The sequence below is a fragment of the Acinonyx jubatus genome, chromosome F2, assembly GCF_027475565.1.
Source record: "Acinonyx jubatus isolate Ajub_Pintada_27869175 chromosome F2, VMU_Ajub_asm_v1.0, whole genome shotgun sequence".
Classification (NCBI taxonomy): domain Eukaryota; kingdom Metazoa; phylum Chordata; class Mammalia; order Carnivora; family Felidae; genus Acinonyx; species Acinonyx jubatus.
Window position 1 is genome coordinate 64,618,783 of NC_069394.1, and position 22,630 is coordinate 64,641,412.

At 38.1% G+C, this 22,630-nt stretch overlaps 1 protein-coding gene across 2 annotated transcripts in view; it reads left to right on the forward strand.

Annotated features, from left to right (window-relative positions):
• Window positions 1-22,630, forward strand: part of CPA6 (carboxypeptidase A6) — a 335,064-nt gene that overhangs the window by 242,986 nt on the left and 69,448 nt on the right. For both annotated transcript variants that reach the window (XM_027042796.2, XM_015068061.3), the window contains exons 3-6: window positions 9,163-9,287; window positions 16,072-16,186; window positions 18,411-18,512; window positions 20,789-20,893. In XM_027042796.2, coding sequence (XP_026898597.1) covers window positions 9,163-9,287; window positions 16,072-16,186; window positions 18,411-18,512; window positions 20,789-20,893 — 447 coding nt within the window. The remainder of the gene's footprint in view (window positions 1-9,162; window positions 9,288-16,071; window positions 16,187-18,410; window positions 18,513-20,788; window positions 20,894-22,630) is intronic.

Genomic DNA, 22,630 nt, shown 5'->3' on the forward strand with positions numbered 1-22,630 from the left:
AATAACACCTCTCCTGGGAAACTTTTCTCAAACTACTTCCCAAATGTAATTAAACAGCCTTAGTGTGTCTTCCCTCTATAGACTAAGCATGTAATGTCTGCTTAGTCCTGGCAGGCCACGCTGTGTCTTACTCATCATTGCATCCTAGGTACGTAGCTTGATTGATAGCTGAGACACTGTAGGTGCTCAGTAAAGAGTGAAAGGATGTAGGGTAGTTACCATAGCTGATTTTTAGAAATCAGCCTATTCTCATAAACAACAGAGAGACAGAACAATCTATAAATCCTCTAGGTTGTTCAAAGGATGATGATCTGTTGCTTGATCATTCAGCCCTCCAGTTTGAGAATTCCTCCCTGGTCTTTTCATCAGCTAACAACTAATATAGAAAAAAATTATGTGGTTTCCATGTAATCTTCTAATTGCTTTAGAAAAATGCTTGAAAGTAACTTTTTAAAAATTAGTTTTCTTTATATATCATTTTCCATACTGACCTAATAAGTCAATATAACTGATCAAAGATGATACTAGTGCAAAATTGTTGAGAGGGTCTTTTTCTTTTTTTAAATTTTTTTTAACGTTTATTTATTTTTGAGACAGGGAGAGACACAGCATGAACAGGGGAGGGTCAGAGAGAGGGAGACACAGAATCTGAAGCAGGCTCCAGGCTCTGAGCTGTCAGCACAGAGCCCGACACGGGGCTAGAACTCACGGACCGCAAGATCATGACCTGAGCCGAAGTCGGCTGCTTAACCGACTGAGCCACCCAGGCGCCCCGAGAGGGTCTTTTTCTAACTCTGAGAGTAAGAAGGTAAATGTGGGTGAACTTGAAAGAGATTTTCCTAGAGAAATGTAAACCTTTATATTCAGAAAACCACACTGAGTCTGACAGAATTTATAGAGTATGAGGGGAACTTGGAAATAATGTAGTCTAAGGCCTTTATTTGTAATTAAGAAAATTAAGTCTCTGGAATATGACATAGCAAACTTAACAAAGAGCCAGAAAGAAACCATTTTTTTTTATTTCCTAAGTTAGAATTTTTTTTCATGAAACCAAAGATGAGTTTTGTTTGATTTTTGAGATAAAAAATAGAATTCTTGAGTTAGCATCTGAAAAGATAAATGCATAACAAACTCTGAAGTGATTTCCACTGAGTATTAAACCCCAGAGAATAGCCAAAAAAATTTTATTGTGAATGCATCAGCATACTCTTGTTTAGTACACCAAAGTGAATACTTCTGGATGTAGCAATCACATATCATGAGAAAATTATCTATGCTAAAACCATAAATCATCAATAGAAAGTGAAGGGAAATCTCTATTACTTGATGAGAATGCAGTCCAGGGGCTCTTGTCTTCAAATGTCCTTGTTAATGGAAATCCAGGTGATGCATGAGATAATTTCTGATTATTTTTATCCATTCTACAAAACCAGGCTAAAAATGCTAACTCAATTCTTAAGAATAGAATTATTTTAAGCTAGCAAAATATATGAAACAATATTGCCTTCGTCTAACAAGTTTCCTGAGTGGCTGCTAAATTCTCAGAGTCTCTAGTGTAGCAGTTAGGAACCTTTCCTTAGTATTTATAAGACTTCAAATGTTCACTTAGAGGGCAGGAATTAAGGTAGTATCGACTCTTTTATATGAAAAATGTGGTGATCTGCAGGTGCTACAGAAAGATGCAGGGTGCCAAAGTCAGATGTCATTGAGTTTCTAGTTTCTCCTGGGCAAACCATCACAGGTCTACATCCTTCATTCCATAACCCCAATGACCCTAGTACTCAAATCACCCCCCAAGCCACTCTGGCCTGATAATGCAGAGTTCCCACCCCTCATCTAGCATACCATTAGTTATCATAAGAATCTAGTAAAATAGTAATTATCCTGAGATGGGGGAAAGCAGCTCCTGGCAGCCAGAAGCCAGGCTGACACGAACAGCCAGACCTTGATGTTCTTATGTTAACCATTTTACAGAGTACCAGCATCAGACAAGACTATTCTATGTTCTTCATGAAATAAGATAAAAATAAGACCGTGTCTAAACACAAGAAAAACAAAAAATAGACCAAACCAGAAAAATGATAAAACATCCCTTGTTTTGGGTTCTTTCGTTTGTTTTTTGTTTTGTTTTGTTTTTGTGTGTAGCTAATATGACTACTGCTTCTTTATCAATTATAGTCCCAGTTGTTTCTTTCACCTTCTAGATACGATTATCAAGATATTCAGTGATGGAATTCCCTTCATTCTGATAGCATTCAACCCAGAGAAAAATCTGAGTTCCTTAAACCCTACACAAAATCACCTAACAAAAGCCCAAATCCCCTAAATTCTTTGTCTTTCTGAGATTACCCCTTGTTGAAACAAGCCAATAAATTAAATCTTTTTTGACAACCCATATATTCCATCTTTGATGGGCTTCAATAATCCTTTCAAATTGGTGAGTGTACCAATTAATAGTTCAGGGAAATGTTAAAAATCATTTTCTTTTCCAATATGTGCTTTATTGAATAAATGAGACTTAGTATCCAATTATGATGATAAGCATTCAGCCTTGAAGAGAATTGGATGGAAAACATGGACACCGAAACAGAACTTCCCACCTTTACCTGATGTCACTGGTATAATGCTTTTCTGATAACTAGAACAGTAAAACCTTGGGTTGCAAGTAATTTGTTCTGTTAGTGTTCTGAAGGATGAGCAAACATTTCTCATAAATTTTAACTTGGTAAATGAGCAATGTCTTGCATTACGAGTAGTATGTGCTACAGAACATTACCTGATCACAACTGAGCCAATGGTTCTTTCTCTCTCTCTCTCTCTCTCTCTCTCTCTCAATCTCTCTGGGATTGTGGTTGATCGTCTTCCATGCTTGGATGCTCAGTCTCAGGCTTCAGTGCTTAGCAGAAATCAATGATTTTTCAGAACATTGGAAGATGCCCACAACTGCCACTAGTGTATTTTTTGTCACTTCAAAACACCTATGGGAAGTCCTCTGCTTTTCCATACAAGTGTAAGCTTAGGAATGCTTTGCTTCATACTAGGTCAGGCTGCTTGCAGATTTAGACCCTTTCCTCTGCTGCCTTATTGCCAGTTATGTTAAATACAGTATATGACCAGCATTTATTAATACTGTACTGTAGTCAACATCCGTGCGAGCATATGCAATGGCCCCATGCAGAAAAAGGTTGAAAAGAAAGGCGGTAAAAAGAAGGAGATGATTATGATGGAAGTTAAGAAGGAAATCATAGAGAAATGAAAGTGGCCGAAATTGCAATATTTTATAGGAAGTCTATGTCTGCATCTCTTCTCCAGAGGAGGAGAAAAAGGCAGAATTTCTCACTGCAAACGAGATTAGGGAGATGTGTAAAATGTGGGAAACAGTGTAAAATTTCGTAGAAAAGCACTACCCTAATAAGGCTGTCATAGCAGTGATAAATCTGTTTAATGACAATGCAATGTCGTTAAGATCCTCAAAAAGACACAAAAGCAAGTGTCATTGGATAGGTTCCTTGTTAAAGTTCATGAAAAGAAAAAGATTCCATGGAGCCAATAGATAGCAGTAATTCCATTAGTGATAGTGAAAGTTGTCCTACACAATAACCCTCCTCTCTCTTGTCTCCCTCATACCAGCCAAGAAGGTTTTCAAAAGTAAGAGTAGGTTAATTTGTTTATTTTTCTCTATTATTTTGTATTATAGATATGAATATTTTTGAGTTGTGGAATGAATCATCTGAGTTTCCATTATTTCTTATGGAGAAATTCGCTTTGATATACAAGTGCTTTGGATTACAAGCATGTTTCCAGAACAAATTATGCTCACAAACGAAGGTTTTACTGTACTCATGCTATAGTATTAATTTCTACTATACTGAAATGTATAAGTAATGCTTTCATTTGGACTTATCCCACTCTTGGGCCTCCACTAATTTTTATGACTATCTTAACTCCTAATTAGTTAATAACATATTTTCATCTTTCTTCAGTGGTGGAACAATGAGTTGCCTAAATTCCTGAAGACTTTTGTTGTATTTATTGGGTCTGTGCTTTAGGGAAGTGATAACTTAGCATTTTGTAGGAGAGAGAGGATGAAGCTAGGTAAAATGAGTCCCACAATTTTAACAACCTACCATATGTCTGGTTTACCAGAGACCATATTCTCTGGCTAAGTTTACCTTCCAGCAGCCCCCTGCTATTTGAAATGTTAACAAGTCATAAGAAGTAGAGCAAGGACAAACAATAACCATAAAATAAAAGCATTTCTTTAACTGTGTTGCTGAAGTGGCCACTACTGGGGATATGGGGCCACTATTGGGGCCAAGCATTGGAGATATGGGAGGGAGAATTTCACAGTTTCTGCTCTCATGAAAATAATATGAAAACAGATATTAATATTAATATGACAATTGCCCCCCAGAATATATGTCTCTAGAACTTGTGAACATGACCTAATTTGGAAGAAGAGTTTTCAGATGTACTTAAGGATCTCAAGATGAGAGCATCCAGATTACTCAGGCCCTAAATCCAATGACAAGTATCCTTAGAAGACATGGAAGAGGTGAAGGTACAGAAACAGATGAGAAGACCATGTAAAGATGGAGACGGAGATTGGTATAATGTGGCTACAAGCCAAGGAATTGCTGGAGCCCCCAGAAGCTGGAGGATGCAAGGAAGGATCCTCCCCCAAAGATTTCAGAGGAAATGCTGCCCTGTCAACACCTGGATCTTGGACTTCTGACCTCCAAAACTATGAGAGACTAAATCTCTTTGTTTTAACCCATCCGGTATGTTGCAATTCATTATAGCAGCCCTAGGAAACTAATATAATCACTGTAAAAAATGAGATACAATTAAAAGTTACATGAAAGCAGATAAAAAAGGTACTTGACCTAAACTTGGGTGTCAGAAAACTTCTTAAGAGGTCATAGAGATCCTAAAAGAAGGTTAAGTGGATCCAGACCAAAAAGACAATTTTAAGGGTATATAAGAGAGAGTATTTTCTGTGCATTAAGATTTTTATGTGTGCTAATATGTAATTAATATGATTATGTAAATTAAACATTAGCTGACCACAAACTTGATATTGAGGTTTCTTACTTAGAAACCTCTTATGTGATACATAAGTGCCTAACACTTTTCCAAACCAACAGAAAGTAAGAGTAAATACAGAGTAGGACTTTCTTCTCTCATGCTTCTATGTTACTTCAAGCAGCTGGGAGACAGGCCATCTGTTCCCAAGCTGAAGAAATACCACCTGTCTTCCCATATCCACATGTAGGACTCACTCAGAAACTGCAGGGGGACACTGACTACACCTCCAGTGATACCTCAACCAGGTATGTAATCAGTCCCCTGAAAGACAGGTGGATGCTTCATGGAGGCTGGTCCAGGCCAGTAAGTAAACACAGCACAAGAACCAAAAGAGCCATGAAATTAGTGCTAGACTAAAATATGATATTTTTTCATTGCAGAGAAATTATCTTTGAATTTTGAATCATTTATCATTTAACAAATGACCCCTGTTCACCAGGTGCTATTTAAAGCATTTCGTACGTATTAGTTTAAGCCTAACAAATCTATAAAACATATAGTATTTATAAGCCCATTTTATAATTGAAGAAACAAGCACAGAGAGCTAAAGTAAGTTGCCCAGAGTCGGACAGCTAATAAGCGGCAGAACCAGGATTCAAGCTCAGCCTGCCTTGAATTCCAAAATTAATGCTCTTAATGACTGCATTTTCTGTAGTCTCTATAATCCCAATCTATAACAACAACAACCAGGAAGTGTAATCATCACCTTCATTTTACAGATGAAGAATGTGAAGCCCAAAGAGATTAAGGAATTCACCCTACATCACACAGATGCTAACTGTGGACAGCCTAAATGTAATTGTAGGAAGTCAGACTCTGGAATCCAGAGAATTAACCGGCATGCTACAGTGGTTTCAAATCCAGTTGTTTGCATTAGGAAACATTCCAGCCTTACTCATATTCTTGGTGTATTTATTGGCTCCTCTCTTCCTTAAAGCCATCTACAGGTTTTAATGTCCAAATAAAGGAATAATCTCATCATAGTCTTCATTTTAATCAGAAATATGTGAAGTAGAACTTTACTGCTTCCAGCTTTTCTTTTCGTATGTGTTCAAAAAGAAAAGAAAAAAACAACAAATAGCTAATATTTTTTGAGTTTTCACTATGTGCCAGACTTCGTGCCATGTGTTTTACTTCTGTTTTTCCAACTCATCCTACAGAAAAGTCTGTAGATAGGCTTTTTAATTACATTCCCAATACAGATAAGGAATTTGAGGCTCAGAAATGTTAAAAACCTCCCCTGAAGTCACACGGCGGATACTAGCAGGGCATTCCAGCTCAGGGCCATCAGGTTCCAAAGTCCATGCTTTTGACCATACACTAAATTTCCTCCACCTCTTAAATAGATCTGACTGTATGTGACTGGTCATCATATGAGGAAAGGAACACATGGGAACAAACACCAGATTCCAAGGCCAGAAGTTTCCATAGAGGAGCGTTCTCTCCTTGCAATATCACATTGGCTGTTTAGAGCAAAACCCTGTGATAGTTGGCATACAATCTGAGGCCATCCTGACAAGGTTACTGATCCTTCATTGTCATCATCATAAAGTGTCACCCAGCTTTGCCATTCAGAGGCAGTTTACCATTCATCCAGATGGGATAACACCCTAAGGAAATGATGGTAACCTGCCCAGAGTGGGCTGATTTGAACTTTGAAATACCCACATACAATTTATAGGGCAAATAACCCCTGGCAGGAAAAACCAGGGTGTGAAACCTGCCAACCAAACCCCCTCAAACACTAAGGAGGTTGGATGTTGCTTATTCTCCTGGGGGTAGTCTCAGAAGATCCCAAAGACACTTAACCCAGTCAGCACATACGGGCACTGGAGTGTGGGCACATCCTGTGTCACCGTTTTGGAGCTGTGCATCCTTGGAAAACTGACTTCACCTCTACGAATCTGAGTCTTCTCATTCTTTAAGTATATCTACCATTAGCTCCTACCTCAAGTATTATTGAAAAAATTAGAAATACCTAAAAAGTGGGTGGCACTTTAAAAATCTCACATGAGTATTGCTGTCCCTATATCTTGTTATAAGCATATGCCTGCCACCCAGGGTTAAATACCCATGTATTATATATCCAAGAACCCTTTCCCCAAAATATTACTGGAGAAAAGCTGATAATTCGTTTTAACTTATTTTCCTAATATCACAACAGTACAATTCCTGATTTTGCGAATTAGTTTTGTTTCCTTTAGACCCATTTCCTAGGATGCCTTCTCCAGGCCATGCTATGGGGTATGTTCCTTGAATGGAACCTCCTATAGGAAAGCTACTCTCTTCTACTGGATGAGGAGTCTTATTTTAGCATGTACCCTGGAAAATGACACACAAACTAATCTCCAGGGTGGCTATTCACAGTATTTTTGGTTCTTATGGCTCTCTACCCTCCAAATATAGCACTATTTCCTCATCTCCACTGGCATTAAGGGACGTAACAAACCTTAATATCAAAAATATGTCTCTGTAATGGGTTTAGAGGCAAGTCCCAAAGATGGTTACAAGATCAGAAAATCTATCATATAAAGAAAAGTGAAAGATACCAATGTACTTTATCTCACAGAGACAAGAAACCGGCCATTCCTTACTGAAGAGTGGAACAAGAAAAAATGAAACTGTGCTGCAGTGTAAGGGATTAAGAAAAACATCTGCAATCTTGTTAAACATGGATATGAGTTAAACTAGGATTTTTTAGACTCTCCTCTTTTGGAGACTTAAAAGATGTGGTTTGGATACGTCTATTGGGGACAGGTTTGTTCAGTCCTCGATGTATCCTTGCCCAAGGGCTGACAGATGGATGAAATGACCTCTCAGCATCCCTTCCAGCCCCACACTTCTGTTTTTCTATGATTGTTGGACTAGCATGTTAGCTGAGTCAGCTTTGCCCTTGCAGCTTAGTGGAGGAGTCAGCTGCTTGGGAAAAAACAAAAACAAAAAAAAAAAAGAGACTTTTTGTCCCCAAAACAAATGCCTTTCTGCCCTGTTCAAGATTAAATTATACCACCAGAGGTGTATTTCCTTGAGTCACAAAGTATTTTTGGTCTTTTAGAGTTCCCTAAAAGAATGAAGACACTGACACCTAAGAGAAGATAAAGTAACTAAATCTTACCAGATCAGAGATCAAGGCCCTGTACCAGACTAAGGCTGGAAATGCAGAAAGAGAAGGTCCCATGCGACATGACTGTAAAGGTGAACTGTGCCTAATCGAAAAGGTAGCTCTCGGCTTGTGCAGAAGATAGGGCTCTCCTCCCTGCCAGATGCGTTCAGTAATTCTATCAATGAATGTAAAGCACTACCTACCAGATATGGAGCATTAGACAAGGCACTGGGAACACTACAGTAAGCTAAAGAGACACAGCTCCTGCTTTCCTGCAAAACACTGGGCATGTGGTGAACATATAGTGAATTATTACATGGAGTCTATACGTACGCAACCGTGAGTTACTGATGTGCACAAGGCTCCATTCTAGACACTTAGAATGAGGTGGTAACCTACAGGAGCTTACATTCTGATAGGATTAAATTACATAATGAAAGAAGCATGAGTTGCTCTAAGAACTATGACCAGGAGACTACCCTAGCTGAAAAGTCCAACCTGACAAAGGGATGTTTCTATTGCCATGTGAAGGCTGAGTAGGAATTGGTAAAAGGCATGTGTTGGGGAAGGAAGAAATACCTGGAGAGTGTTCCATTTAAAGTTATCAAACTTTGTTGATAGCTGTTGTCAAGCTACCATAATTCGCTTGGGTAGTAAAATATAAGGTAATTTATATCTTTCTTATTCAAACATTTGTGTAATAATTTTTAAGAATATCAAAGGTATACTTAAAACTATTTTATCTAATTTTTACCTTGTGACTTTATTGTATATTGGTCTTTATTGCTTATAAATGATGATCAAATTCTATGTGGATATGATATAATTTGGAGACCAAATTCAAATAAGAATTTTACCCTGATGGTGAAAGCATTGAGTCTAAATCCAAAATATGACATGTTTCACGCCATGACATGGATCTTTCCCCACCTGAACTGAATATGAATTATAGGTTGGTTCCTGCACTATAGGTGGACCTGTGGCAGCCCAGCAGTATCTTCCATGTATCAAAAGGAGCAGTTACTGATGTTCATATTCCCAAAAATGGTTCCCAAGTCCTGTTAGCCTTCTTACAGGAAGCCAACATCCAGTACAAGTAAGCATTCTTTTTCATTTGTTTAATTCACTTGTACTAAACTGAACTGAATGAGAGCTGTATTCAATTCAGGTTTTTATTGAGTGCCTACAATGGCATTTTAGGTACTATTTTTCAAATTGGGGAAAACAGACTTGAATGTAACACAGTTATATTCACCTTTGAAGAGCTTATTAGTGTAATAGCGAAGTGGTGGTGGGGAGGAACAACACTGACATCTCATTTCACCATTACCACCAGGTGATCACTGTAAACACAGAAGGTCTTCTCTGAGGAATGGAGAGCAGCCTAGCAATGCTTAGAAAGTGGATAAAAATGCAGGGGCAGATAAAACTTTCTGCAGGAGCAGTGACCGCTAAGCAGAAGATGAGCCTTGGGACTTACAGGCAGAGGGGACAGTGCAAGCAAAGGGAAAAAACAGTATAATACCTGTGTAGGGAACTGAAGTGGCTCAGTATTATTAGTGTACAAAATCAAGTCAGGGAGGGGCGCCTGGGTGGCTCAGTCGGTTGAGCGACCGACTTCAGCTCAGGTCATGATCTCACAATTTGTGAGTTTGAGCCCCACATCGGGCTCTGTGCTGACAGCTCAGAGCCTGGAGTCTGCTTTGGATTCTGTGTCTCCCTCTCTCTCTGCCCCTCTCCCGCTCATGCTCTCTCTCTGTCTCAGAAATAAGTAAACATTAAAAAATTTTTTTTTAAAAAATCAAGTCAGGGAGTAGAAACAAATAATGCTGGAGAGGTTGAGAGAAGACCAGGTTGTGGGAAGTCTGATGTAGAGGGCTAGGAGTTCAGGCTATGTAGTATGTGGTTCTGCACACTTGAAAGAGGTAAGCAAGGAAGCCATGTGTAAGTAGGGGTGGAGGGGCAATAGGAGACTGCAATAGTCCAAGTAAGGTGTTGTGAGGCCTTGAGTCGGGACCAGAGTAGTGGGATAAGGAAAGCTTTAAAAAAAAAAAAGTGAATAGGCAAAACCACCTGGACTCTGCACTTAGTTGGATGTAGGTGGAAAAGGAAGAAATTGAAAACAACCTCAAATCTTCTAGCTTAGGTGATTGAGTAGATAGATTCAAATAAATTTGGATATTTGGTTTGGGTTTTTTTTTTTTTAAGGAATCGTTAAATAGTAACAATGGAGCAAATGGAAGATAGTCACAGAAGTTAAGAAATGAGAGACTTTCAGAAGGGAGAACATCAGTGATGCCACGTGGTGCAGTAATATCCAGCAAGAAAAGGACTGACTGGTTTCCTTTGGATTTGGCAATGGAAATTGTGTTGGTAACTCTCATGGTGGGATTATATTGTCAGGAGCAGAAGACAGAGAAAGTACAGAGAAGTGAATAGGAGGTGAGAACATGAAGAAGCAGAGCAGAGTACTGCTCCTAGAAGTTAAAATAAGCTGAGAGGCAGAGAATGAGGAGTGACTACAAGGAGATGCAGCATCAATGACTGCTTCAAATTTGGGATTTTAGGGGGGTAGGGGGAAACTTTTGTATGTCTGTAGGCTGAAGGGAGGGACCAGTAGGGAAGGACACACTGATGGTACAGGATAGAATGCACCAATGGAGAAATGGGTTTGAGCACTAGAAAGGATGCCTTATCCGGGAAGACTGAAGAGGTAAATGTGAGTCTAGTTAAGATTATAAAGAGGAGAGTCAATCTTTATAAAGATTATAAAGAGATCATAACTAAGGGCTAAATTTTCTACGTGGAATAAGAAGCAAAATTATCTACTGGAAGGGAAGAAACGAGCTAAAGAGGGTTACCACGAGAAAAGCTGGGGTTTTTGGTGCAAAGAAGGGCGATTGTAGCACTCATACAGAGTTGAGATTTTGTTGGATTAGGACCACAGAAAGGTCAGGATCAAAGAAGTTGAGGTTCCTAGTGAGATACTAGCTTAAGTATTCATCCATGGCATCAAATCTGGATAGGAAAAGAGAAGAGTCTAGGAGGAATTATGTAGTCAAATTTAAGAATCAAGAGAGGTATAATGATCTTTATATTGAAAGAAGATACAGCATGACTGAGGGCAACAAGGAAATGGAGGGAAGAAAATCTTGACAAGGTGTAGGCTAAGATTAAGAGTCCTGGTGTAGAACATTCATGGCTGGTGACAAGATTCAGGTGTTAGTCATGGAGGTCATGGCTGAAATGGAGTGTAAATCATTGAGACTGATGTGATTGAGAATGGATGGACTAAATCACCAGAGAATCATCATAGCAGTTTTGAATCTCATTGGCTGATGACAAGATTAGAGGTGGAGAGACAGATGTGCTCCTGGGACAGTAATATCAGAAAGTACCCAGGAGTCAGAGGAAAGAAACAAGGAATGGCATGATGCTGAAGGCAGGATGAGCTTTTTCTGGAAGTTAGAAGATTGATGAGGAAGCATGTGAGAATGCTGGGGTTCAGGAGAATGCTGACCTCCTTCCCTTTGGTCCCATGATAGGTGGTGTGGTGAAAGAGAAAGCCACAAAAGAATCTGTCCTTGAGAGAATTCCATTTCCATTAGGGCAAGAATATGAAAAGAGAGAGTTCTCTGAAGAGACGAGAATACAGGAAGTTTATTTACAGAGAAAGCAGGATTCCAGCAGACACAAGGGAAAAGGAAGTGGTGGAGAGATAGAAAGTCAATGCAGGATCTGGGCAGAGAAGTGCAGTGTAGTGAATCAATGACATGGGAGGGAGTGACCTGCCTTTCATTTGGAAACTTAGGATTTCAGGGCTGTGAAGCATATTTGTAAACGACCAACCTCAATTACTCCAACTTCTTAGCAAATGGTTGTACTATCAAAACTGGCACAAAGATCCCTGATGATGTCTGGTAAGGCCTGGGATGGGCCTGTGGCTCTGTGAGTCCATGGTGAAAGCCCTAGTCTCTCTGGAAGGCTGAGCCACAGGGTGCAAAGTGACAGTGACATTCCTCCCTGGTCCACACAAATACTTCCCTGCCAGAAAGATAATTACAGCCTTATTAAAGTACTTATATGCTTTTTGCAGAAAGGTACTTTATCTGTCCTTCTAGAACAGGGCAGAGTCACAGCTGTGCATAAAACTATTGTTCATATTGAACACATTTTAGTCATCACTATAACTTTGAAGGCGTGCTTTGATTCTCTGAATGCCTGGAAGGAAGGAGCTTAGTAATTATATCTATAGGTGCTCAGCAACAGCTCACATGCTTCATTAATTATAATTCAGTAGAAAGGAATATACCAGTTATTTTAACAAGTCTCTATTTCCTGCCATTAAATATAGGTCATGCGGAACTGATATAGAATAAAATATCACACTTTATGTCACAGAGAATAGAGTCTAAAAAATGAGTATTTTAAATCAGTTGTCTCCTCATGGAGGACAATCATTTAGAATTATTCATTTTGTTGGTCCCGAGATAATAACACATAAGAGTCGATTAAATTCCACAGGGCAGTAGATAGAGATCATTTTAATTGACTTTTATTATTGTAGCCTGGGGTATTTCCAAAAGATTATCATTAACTCTGTACAACTATACATAATATATAGCTGTAGTCATCTTTAAGGAAGAGATAATGTGACCTCATGTGTCTGGCCCCTAGGTAATCAGCCCCTCTCAATGACATGAAAGATGAGATGATTCATTCTGTCATAAAAAATTCAATCATTTTATAAATTAAATACCTGTAAAAATTGGCAGTGGAATTTCAAATATTGAGCCTCACTCACCCACCCTGGAAGCTTTGGGGACATGGTTTTACACTGAATGTTGACATCACTTGGAAAGTTTTCAGTGGCTCTGGTCGCTGTTATATTATAGTACATGCACCTAGGGTAGGGATAATCATGAATCACAAAGGACTAAGAAAATACAACACTTACAAATGCCATTTTGATCTCCTCATTATTCTGCTGGTGTCAACTATTTGACAAGGAAAATGAGGCTAGACCTGCCACACCACAATTATTTTAATTTTCAGGTTGGTCTTTTAGGGTCTGTATTAAGGTATAGTCGTTGAATAGAGACCTGTATTAGTTTGCTAGGGCTGTCATAACAAATCCCATAGACTGGCTGGCTTAAAAAGCAAAAATGTAATGTCCCATGATTCCAGAGGCTGGAAGACTGAAATGAAGGTGTGGTCAGAGTTGGTTCCTTCTGAGGTCTATGAGGGAAGGACCTGTCCCAGGCCTCTCTCCTTGGTTTGTAAGATGGACATCTTTGCCTCTTCATATCTTCCCTCTGCTTGTGTCTTTGTGTAGTAATTTCCCCCATTTTTTAAAATTGTGGTAAAATATGCAATATGAAATTTATCATTTTAACCATTTTAAATATACAATTCAGTGACATCAAGTGCATTCACATCATACAACCATTAGCACCATACACCTCCAGAACTTTTCCATTTTCCCAAACTGAATTTCCTCTTTTTTAAATGTTTACTTTTGAGAAGGAGAGGGAGTGCACACTTACATGTGTGTGACCTGGGAAGGGGTAGAGAGGGGGACAGAGGATCCAAAGCAAGCTCTGTGCTGACAGCAGAGAGCACAATGTGGGGCCAGAACTCACAAACTATGAGATCATGACCTGAGCCAAAGTCAGACACTTAACCACTTAACTGACTGAGCCACCCAGGTGCCCCTGAATTGCCTCTTTTTATAAGGACACCAGTCATATTGGATTAGAATACATCCTAGTGACCTCAGTGTAATTACATCTGCAACAATCCTATTTCCAAATAAGGTCACATTCTGTGGTGCTGGGGGTTAGGACTCCAACATACAAATTGGGGGAGAAGGGGACACCATTCAACTCATAACAGATCCCCACACACAATGGATTTAATCACATATAATTTATTTCTCCCTCATGCGACAGTCCAGAGGTCCAGAAGCTGTTGCTGTGATAGTACAGCCCTCACTGTTGTGATGATAACTGCCTCTCTTGCTGCAAAGCTGGTGACTAGACACTGGAGTGCTGAGTCCAGCAACCTCGACTTTCCCTGAACAGTCACATTTCTGACCTTGACATGGTCACAGCAACAGCAGGAGATGGCCACTGCATTTCTTAACTTCCTATCGTACCAGTGTTCACAAATTTGTACCCGGGACCCTAGCTGCAAGAGAGTCAAGAAAAAGTAATTTTTGGGTTTCCAGCCCTTGCAGTACAAGAAGTCCATATGGAGAGTAGGCAGCTAACCATATCTAGCACAGACACTCAAGAGAGGAAAAAGGAAACAAGGGTCAGCTACATTCTCATATTCTCTTCCATTTGTTTTTTTTTTCTTCCATTTGTATTTAATATGGAAACTGAGAGGACTAATACCAGTGGGTTTCCAGATTTAATTAGCCTAAATTATTTGTTTCCAGATCATTAGCCTAAATAGCCCAACAATATATTAAAATCACTAGGTGAGCTTTTAAAAAGGACTTCTACCTATTCACAGATATTCTTGTCTATGCAGGGCCCAGTGTGGCATTTTTTTTAAGTTTATTTATTTTTAAGTAATCTCTATACCCAACCTGGGGCTCCATCTCATGACCCCAATATCAAATGAGCCAGCCAGGCACCTCAGTGTGGCATAGTTTTTAAAGCTCACGGGTGACTTTAAAACAATGCAACTCAAGAATCACTGGCCTAAATGACTAAACAAATATTAGGAAATCCAAAAACTAGCTCCATATGGCACTTGGAGATTTTAAAAGGAGACAGAGAAGCCCAAGAGTTTAATCATCAAAGGAGCTAATACCCAATTGGAATGATTCCATACAACTTGAAACTAAAAAACTTTACATGATAATTTTCTTACTTTGGTGAAAACACTAGCAAACTTGACTAGAAAATATTAAGATAAATCTTTTGTAGGAGCAATTCTCCATTAGAATTATTTTGACAGTTCTCTGAATGGGCATTTCATTATGTGATTAGTAATATGTTGTCATTTATCAATTAATAATGATAAATGATATAGAATCTAAGAATCAATTAAGAGGCATAGTTTTTTTGCACTGAAACTCATAGGAAAATACTGCCTTTCTAAAGGGAACAATGGTGGTTCTATCAAGAGCTGCCAAACAAACAGATGTATCCACATCAGAACTTCTTAACTTTCTGGTGATAAATGTGAGGAATTGCTCTTACCTTGAGTGGAAACAAGTTTCACTTGTTTATTTTTAGAATGTCTGTCCACTCTGAAAATAATGCAAACCCAATATACCCCAACTCAATTTTGCAAAAATTTAAACATTTTTTTAAACCTTTGAAAACTTTTCATATTGTGTTGCCTTGTCTTGTTTTGGTGTTCCTAATGTCACACTGGGCTTAGAGTCTAAAGACTAGAATCCAGGTTCACATTCCAAGCTCAAACTCTAACTCTGTTCTCACTAGCAGATGATATTGGCAAGTTCTTGGCCCTTTTGAGGCTCATTTTCCCCATTTGTAAAATTTAAGAGTAAAATTTACCTTATAGGTTTGTTAACTAAGCTTGTGTACGTAAAATACATAGTGCGGTGCCTAAGTAGGTATTCAATAAATGTAAATGCCCATACCCATCATTCAGTTCTTGTAGTTGCTCAATACATGGTAGTAATTATTATTATTTGAGACCATCTTCTTTAATTTTACATTTTCATTACCCAATTTAACAGTTTGTTTCCCCAAAGAGAATACTTTCCCAACATTTGGTATTTTTAGAAATGTCATTATTTGCTATATTATTTTTCACTGATGCATGATTTTCTTTTGATATTGCCTGATTTTTATATGCTCTCCATTCAATTTTCATCATGTCTATCATTTCAAATCCAGGATCCTCATAGAAGATCTTCAGAAAACACTGGAAAAGGCAAGCAGTTTGCGAACCCAGAGAAATCGAAGATACATTTCTGGATATAATTATGAAGTTTATCACTCCTTAGCAGAAGTATGTAATCAAAGGAACTTTCATTCATTTTAATAAGTGCATCTTTATCATTCAGGTCTAATGATTGGGGGAGAAGCATAAAGACAGAGGCAGGGGCTATATGAAGAATACATATAGCTCTTACATTGTCTAGCCACCTCAGTTCAATCTTCCCTTCTATTAAGCCTTTAAAAGAAGTAGCAAAATAATTTGAATTTCATTTGCTTTACCCAACCCACCCCCACAGAGGACATAGAAGTGCAATGTAAAAGCGAGGGAATGTTGCTATAATTGCAGTTGTGAAAATCTTAACTAAAAAAGCATGGAAGGTAGATCTAGTCAGAGTTTGAAGGCAATGATTTGGTTGAGGGATGGAATGAATTTTGATGCTCGCCCCACAGCATCTGCACAGGTTGGGACCTCCCGCAGGCCAGGCTTCATTTGTGGAAACTCAGGGCCTTTTAACATGTTATTTACTCTTCCTAGTATTTATTCTATAGCAACTTCATTCCCACAACCACATCTTTGACTATTTCACCTAGACAATAGTTACTCCTTCAATATCAGATCAAGCAAAAAGATGGCTATTTCTATTTTCCCAGATTGGATTAGAACTCCCCAACTCCAACCCCAGCTTATTACATGTACCCACAGCACATGGATAGAATATCTATCATAGTTTTTATACACATAATTTTAGGATTATTTGATTAATGCCTTAGTCGTCCTCAAGTTCCAAAGCAAGTTTCATGAGGACAGGCCATTTCTTAAATGCGTTTTTTAAAATTTTTTTAATGTTTATTTATTTTTGAAAGAGAGAGCGAGAGAGCAAACATGAGTGGTGGAGGGGCAGGGAGAGAGAGGGACACACACAGATTCAAAAGCAGGCTCCAGGCTCCACACTGTCAGCCCAGAGCCCGATGAGAGGCTGGAACTCACAAACTGTGAGATCATGACCTGAGCTGAAGTCGGACATTTATCCGACTGAGCCACCCAGGACAGGCCATTAATTTCTTGTTCACCACTATATCCATAGTGGCAAGCAAATAGAGACCTCCAAATAGGTAGCTGATGACAGAATGAATAAATTAATAAATACACACATTTTCCATGCTTCCCCTGAACTGAGCAAAGGAATGTCAAACACAGAATTAATGAGATCCTGTTATATTTTCAGGAGAATTTTTGGTCCTCTTGATAGTTCTTTTCAAAATTATTCTTTTCAAAATTATTTTCACATGTTTCTTGTTTCAACATATATTTTAGAAGCTTGAAATTAGAAGCAATGGAAGTTTTAGATAACCTGGAACACAGAAGTGCTATAACATGCACTAGAAAAAAGTCAAATTTTAAAACTATATGTAGATATGTACACACATATACATACATACGTATATATATACACACGTACATAGATATATATACACACACACACAAGATATATATATATATATCCTGCTCATTAGACTCAATAAGAATAGAAAGGAAAGAATATATGGATACTTCTCAAAATCTGCTTTTTCAGCACAGACTCTCTTGCACATCATGGAACAGCAGGACACTTCTGTGTGATTTCCTTATTCGTAGTAAAGCTTTTAAGTCAGAAATGTCATCCATATTTCTAAGTGCCTTATTCATCCATCTCAAATATTCCTTCTCCTGATGACAGATAAGTGTGTGTGACTGGATCAATGCAAATCTATCACTGTTCTTAGGGAAATTATTCAAAAAATGCCCTCTGATGGCTTGGATAACCTTTAAATGCAGAAGACAATGCCTTTTTCTTAGCATCTTCTGTTCAGTGACAAATTGCAATATATAGGACTTTAATAGACACTTTGAAGTAGTTTGGATGGTTTTCGTGAAGGTGATTTATTTCTTTTCCTCTTAAGTACTTAGGGGAAAAATGGAAATAAATTTTTATCTTGAAAAGAACCCAGAACACATTGATTAATTTTCTGTAACTCTCTGCCATCAAGATATTAATGACAAATGGTAGTAGAAGGTATGCTCTAAAAGGGGAACAATATAAAGACATGAAGCTACTATTTGTAAAGACAGAAAATAAAATATAGTCTTAAGTATCTTGAAGAAAATTAAAAACACAAAATTGATTTTTGTTCAACTTTATAGTCATGTATGTCCTTTGAGTTCTGAGACCTATTATTGCCTTTTGTTACCTTTTGTTCTCTTTAGGCTCCATAATTGTGAAAGTCTGACATGGTTTTTATTTATCTGATTTTAGATTCAAAATTGGATGCATCATCTGAATAAAACTCATTCAGGCCTCATTCATGTGTTCTCTATTGGAAAATCATATGAGGGAAGGTCTCTTTTTGTTTTAAAGGTAAAAATAAATTAACAAAATAAATATTTATTAAGCATTCATCCTTTTCACGTTTGACTTATGGGGAAAAGAAAAGAAATGGTCTTTCACGGCGTCTCATACTTAACATCGTTTTAATTTAAGAAAAAATTTCCCTTAGATTTTTGGGCCATATTTAATTTTTACCATTGAGTATTCCAGAGAATGCTGTTTCTAATATATTCAGAGTTACCGATGCCCTTAAAAATAATGGCTTTCAAAATTATTTGTAAGCTGGTGCTACTCAAGGTGAACCAGTGAAAAACTACATAAATTTGTAAGCAGATATGCATTCTTCCCAGATGTTGACCCTGAGTTCTCTTCCAGCTACTGACTCAGAGCTCTCCATCCCTTCTCAGCCAAGCATCTAATAAGATTTCCTATAGGGGCAGCTGGGTGGCCCAGTTGGTTAAGCATCCAACTTTGGCTCATGATCTCGCTATTTGTGAGTTCACGCCCACATCTGGTTCTGCACTGACAGTGCAGAGTCCATTTAGAATTCTCTCTCTCTCTCCCACTCTTTTTGCTCCTCCCCTGCTCACGTGCACACTCTCGAAAGAAAGAAAGAAAGAAAGAAAGAAAGAAAGAAAGAAAGAAAGAAAGAAAGGCTTAAAAAAAAAGATTTCCCTATATCACTGTCTCTGTTTCTTCACTTCCCATTCAGACTCACTGGCCTTTGGCCCCAAAGCTCCTCCAAAACTTGTCTTGATGAGATCAGCAATGACTCCTAACTGGTTCTCTTCCTGTCTCTCTGACCATTCAGTGGCTCATTCACTGGCTCTTCTCCTCCTGCCTTTCCAGTGGGTTCTGTTCATCCCAGGACTCCATGCTCAGATGTGCTGTCCCTCCACCAACCTTTCTAGATGAACACATCCACCCTATGGTCTCAATAATCATTCCATATTCAGTGAAGTCCACCTTCTGGACTTTTACATTCATATTCCATTGCCTACTTGACCTTCTCATCTGAATATTCACAAAAGTACTTCAAGCTCACAATGGCATTGCTGTGATTGCAGTTAAGAAACATGAGCATCATCCTAAATTCCTCTGCCTTGTTTTCACCACTTCCTTTAAATCTACCACCAAGAACTGATGATTTTTTCTTCTAAGTATCTTTTGGATCTGCTCCAGTTCCTCCTCTGTCTTCCCTGCTGTTACCATAATTTATCTCTGGATCTCTTCTCCCTGGACTATTGCAGTAAGGGCCTCAGTACTGAACTTTCTTTCAAGTCCCCACCCTCTCCTGTCTGATACTGTCATCCATCACTGCTGTTAGTGTGCTTGTATCCATTCCTCTGTGTCTCTCTTTCACATACGCATACACTTCTGTGTCCACCTGCCATTTCTTTCTCGTACCCCAAAAGCCCATTCTTCAAAGAGGATGTTCGCAGATTCTCTTCCAAGCTTGAGATGCCTTCTTCTAACTTGTCTTCTGGACCAGCTCCAAGTCTTACTCAAGTACTTAAGTGTTTCTCGTCTGAAAAGCCTTCTCCTACTCCCCAGGAAAATTACACATAACACCTCCCATGTTCCCTAAGCAACTTATGCATCTTCACATCATAATGGTTAATTGTTCCCATGTCTGCCCTCCCTACCAGCATATAAATTCCTTGTCTTTTCTTCTTTGAATCTCCAGTGTCAAGAACAATATCCCCAAAGGATTTCCTGAAGTGTTAGTTGAGTGAAGTAATGAATGAAAACTAGATTCCCTATGAAATAATGTTAATAGCTACCTATTTATTACTGAGTTAGAAACCACATTTAAGTAATATTGATGTAATAGGATTATAAAGACAAATCTGTCACTTGATTCTACAAATCAAATTGTTTTGCTTTTCCATTTTGTGTTGTAATAAAATTTGACTTTGTCCACCTATAAAACATACTTATTACTTAAAGAAATATTCCTTGGGAATTTGAAGCTGATTATCTTAGAATGCTTGGGAGGACGGGGAATTTAGCATTTTACTTAACAGTCACAAATTATATTAAAGGAGAAGCAAGCCTATTTAAGGGATTGCCCTGTTTGTGTATTTTCCAGTTATTTGATTTGTAATTCAGGCAATAAAGTCATTGTTTCTGCATAAACAAGCCTGCACTTCTGGAAAGATAGGAAATCTCTTTATCTTTTTTGTGAGTTACCTAATTAATCAAACTATAGTGAAGAACTATTCTGAAACCTTATTAAATTATGCTTTTCAGTGAATCTAAAAATAAAAGCCTGACTTGGTTACTATGAACACTCTTGTTTTCAGCTGGGCAGAAGATCACGAACTTACAAAAGAGCTGTCTGGATAGACTGTGGTATTCATGCAAGAGAATGGATTGGTCCTGCCTTTTGTCAGTGGTTTGTAAAAGAAGTAAGTTAAACTCTTTATACAATGTCCATTTCAGCTAATTGATGCTTCCCATGTGTTTTTATTCAGTTCAAGGAACAAAACCAGCAACTGGAAGCCAGCAATACCTGATTGAGTAATAATAACACCTTGATTTTGCTGGGTCACTTTCATGTTTCTGAAGACCTCTCATAACCTGGCTCAGTTTATCCTCACCTCTGCCCTTAGAGGTTGGAGTTGCCAACACTCATTAAAGAGAAAGAATCAGTTTCAGAGCATTTATAAATTCGTAAACAAATTAGAAATCAGCTAGGTAGCTGATATGTGGCAAAAAGATAAACATCCAATTTATGGTGCTCCAGAGAAGTTTCTCATACACTATCCAGGTTGGAAAATTCTACATCATTTATCACAATGATGTCACATATACTTTAACAATAAAGGGATGAGCAAGTGATTGCATTTTGCTCTCCTGCTATGGATCTGCAATGTAATCCCAAAGACCTTTGGTATCTGTGGATTTTGCATTCAGTTTTAGTGCTTTTCAGCAACTCTAGTGATTGAAGACTCATAGTGATTTCTTATTATCCAAAGGCTTCATTTAAATCATAAGTCCTCTGATGCTAGTGTATCAAGTGGGTCTCTATCTCATGCATGGGCCAAACTCATGGACCAACATCTTGATATATGTTTTGAAATTTTCTATCCATCATCAAGAATGCAATGACTTTCAAGGTTATTTTTACACTTTAGTAATTTTTAAAACTCTAAAAAGAAAATCAACCACTAGTACTGGTAATGAAAGTGAAAAAGTCTAAGGAAATAAAGGTTCTAAGCTAGAAAATAACCCTACAAATTTCTTTAGCCCTGTGGTATAGGGAACCATTAAGAATACAAAAGATCTTTAAATATTTTAGTTCTATTTCACAGTATTTTGTGGGAAAATTATGTGCCCTGCTGAGGTTTGTGATTTTGAGAACACTCCTAGTCTTGGGAAAATGTCCCTCACAAATGTCAAAGATGTACTAAATTTGTAAAATCTGCCTCTCTGCCACTACCAAACCCACATAAGTTTATTTAATTTTATAAATATGATAAAAAAATTTTAACTATTCCCACTAAGTGTATTAAAGAATTCATATTTTCTTAAAATGTCATCCTGGTAGGACAAATATAAAGTCTAATAAGGATTAACTCTATTAACTTGTAGTAAATACCCATTGTTAGTACATACAACATATTGTCTGCTGCCTTACGTTTCAAAAGGGAAAGGAGGAAACATGGTTACATATAGAACATCTATTGTTTATAAACTGTGGTCCTGTGTATTATTGAAGAACACAAGAATGTATCTCCCAATTTACCTTACCCTCACATGTGCTTACTTATTTGTTCATGTGGTTATGGTCTGTCTCTTCCTGTACCACTACCAATGGCAGAAACTCTATCCTGTTCATTGCTAAGTCCTTGGAACCTAGAACAGCACCTGGCATTTAATCTTCAAATATTTGTTAATGGGAATAATGAGAATCCACTAATAATGATGTGGAAAGATTTCTGGGAGATGACCTGTCAAATCATCTCATAGGGTATAAATGGTACCACCTGGATTTTTTCAGTGCACAATCTGTAGAGCCATATGTGGCAGCCCTGTAACCCAAGCTAAGTTTCCAAAAAGGAGGAGGACAGTTTAACCACAGAAAAAAGATGAGGTATATATAATGATGATCAATCGAGGGTAGTTGATTTTGGAGCAAGAGC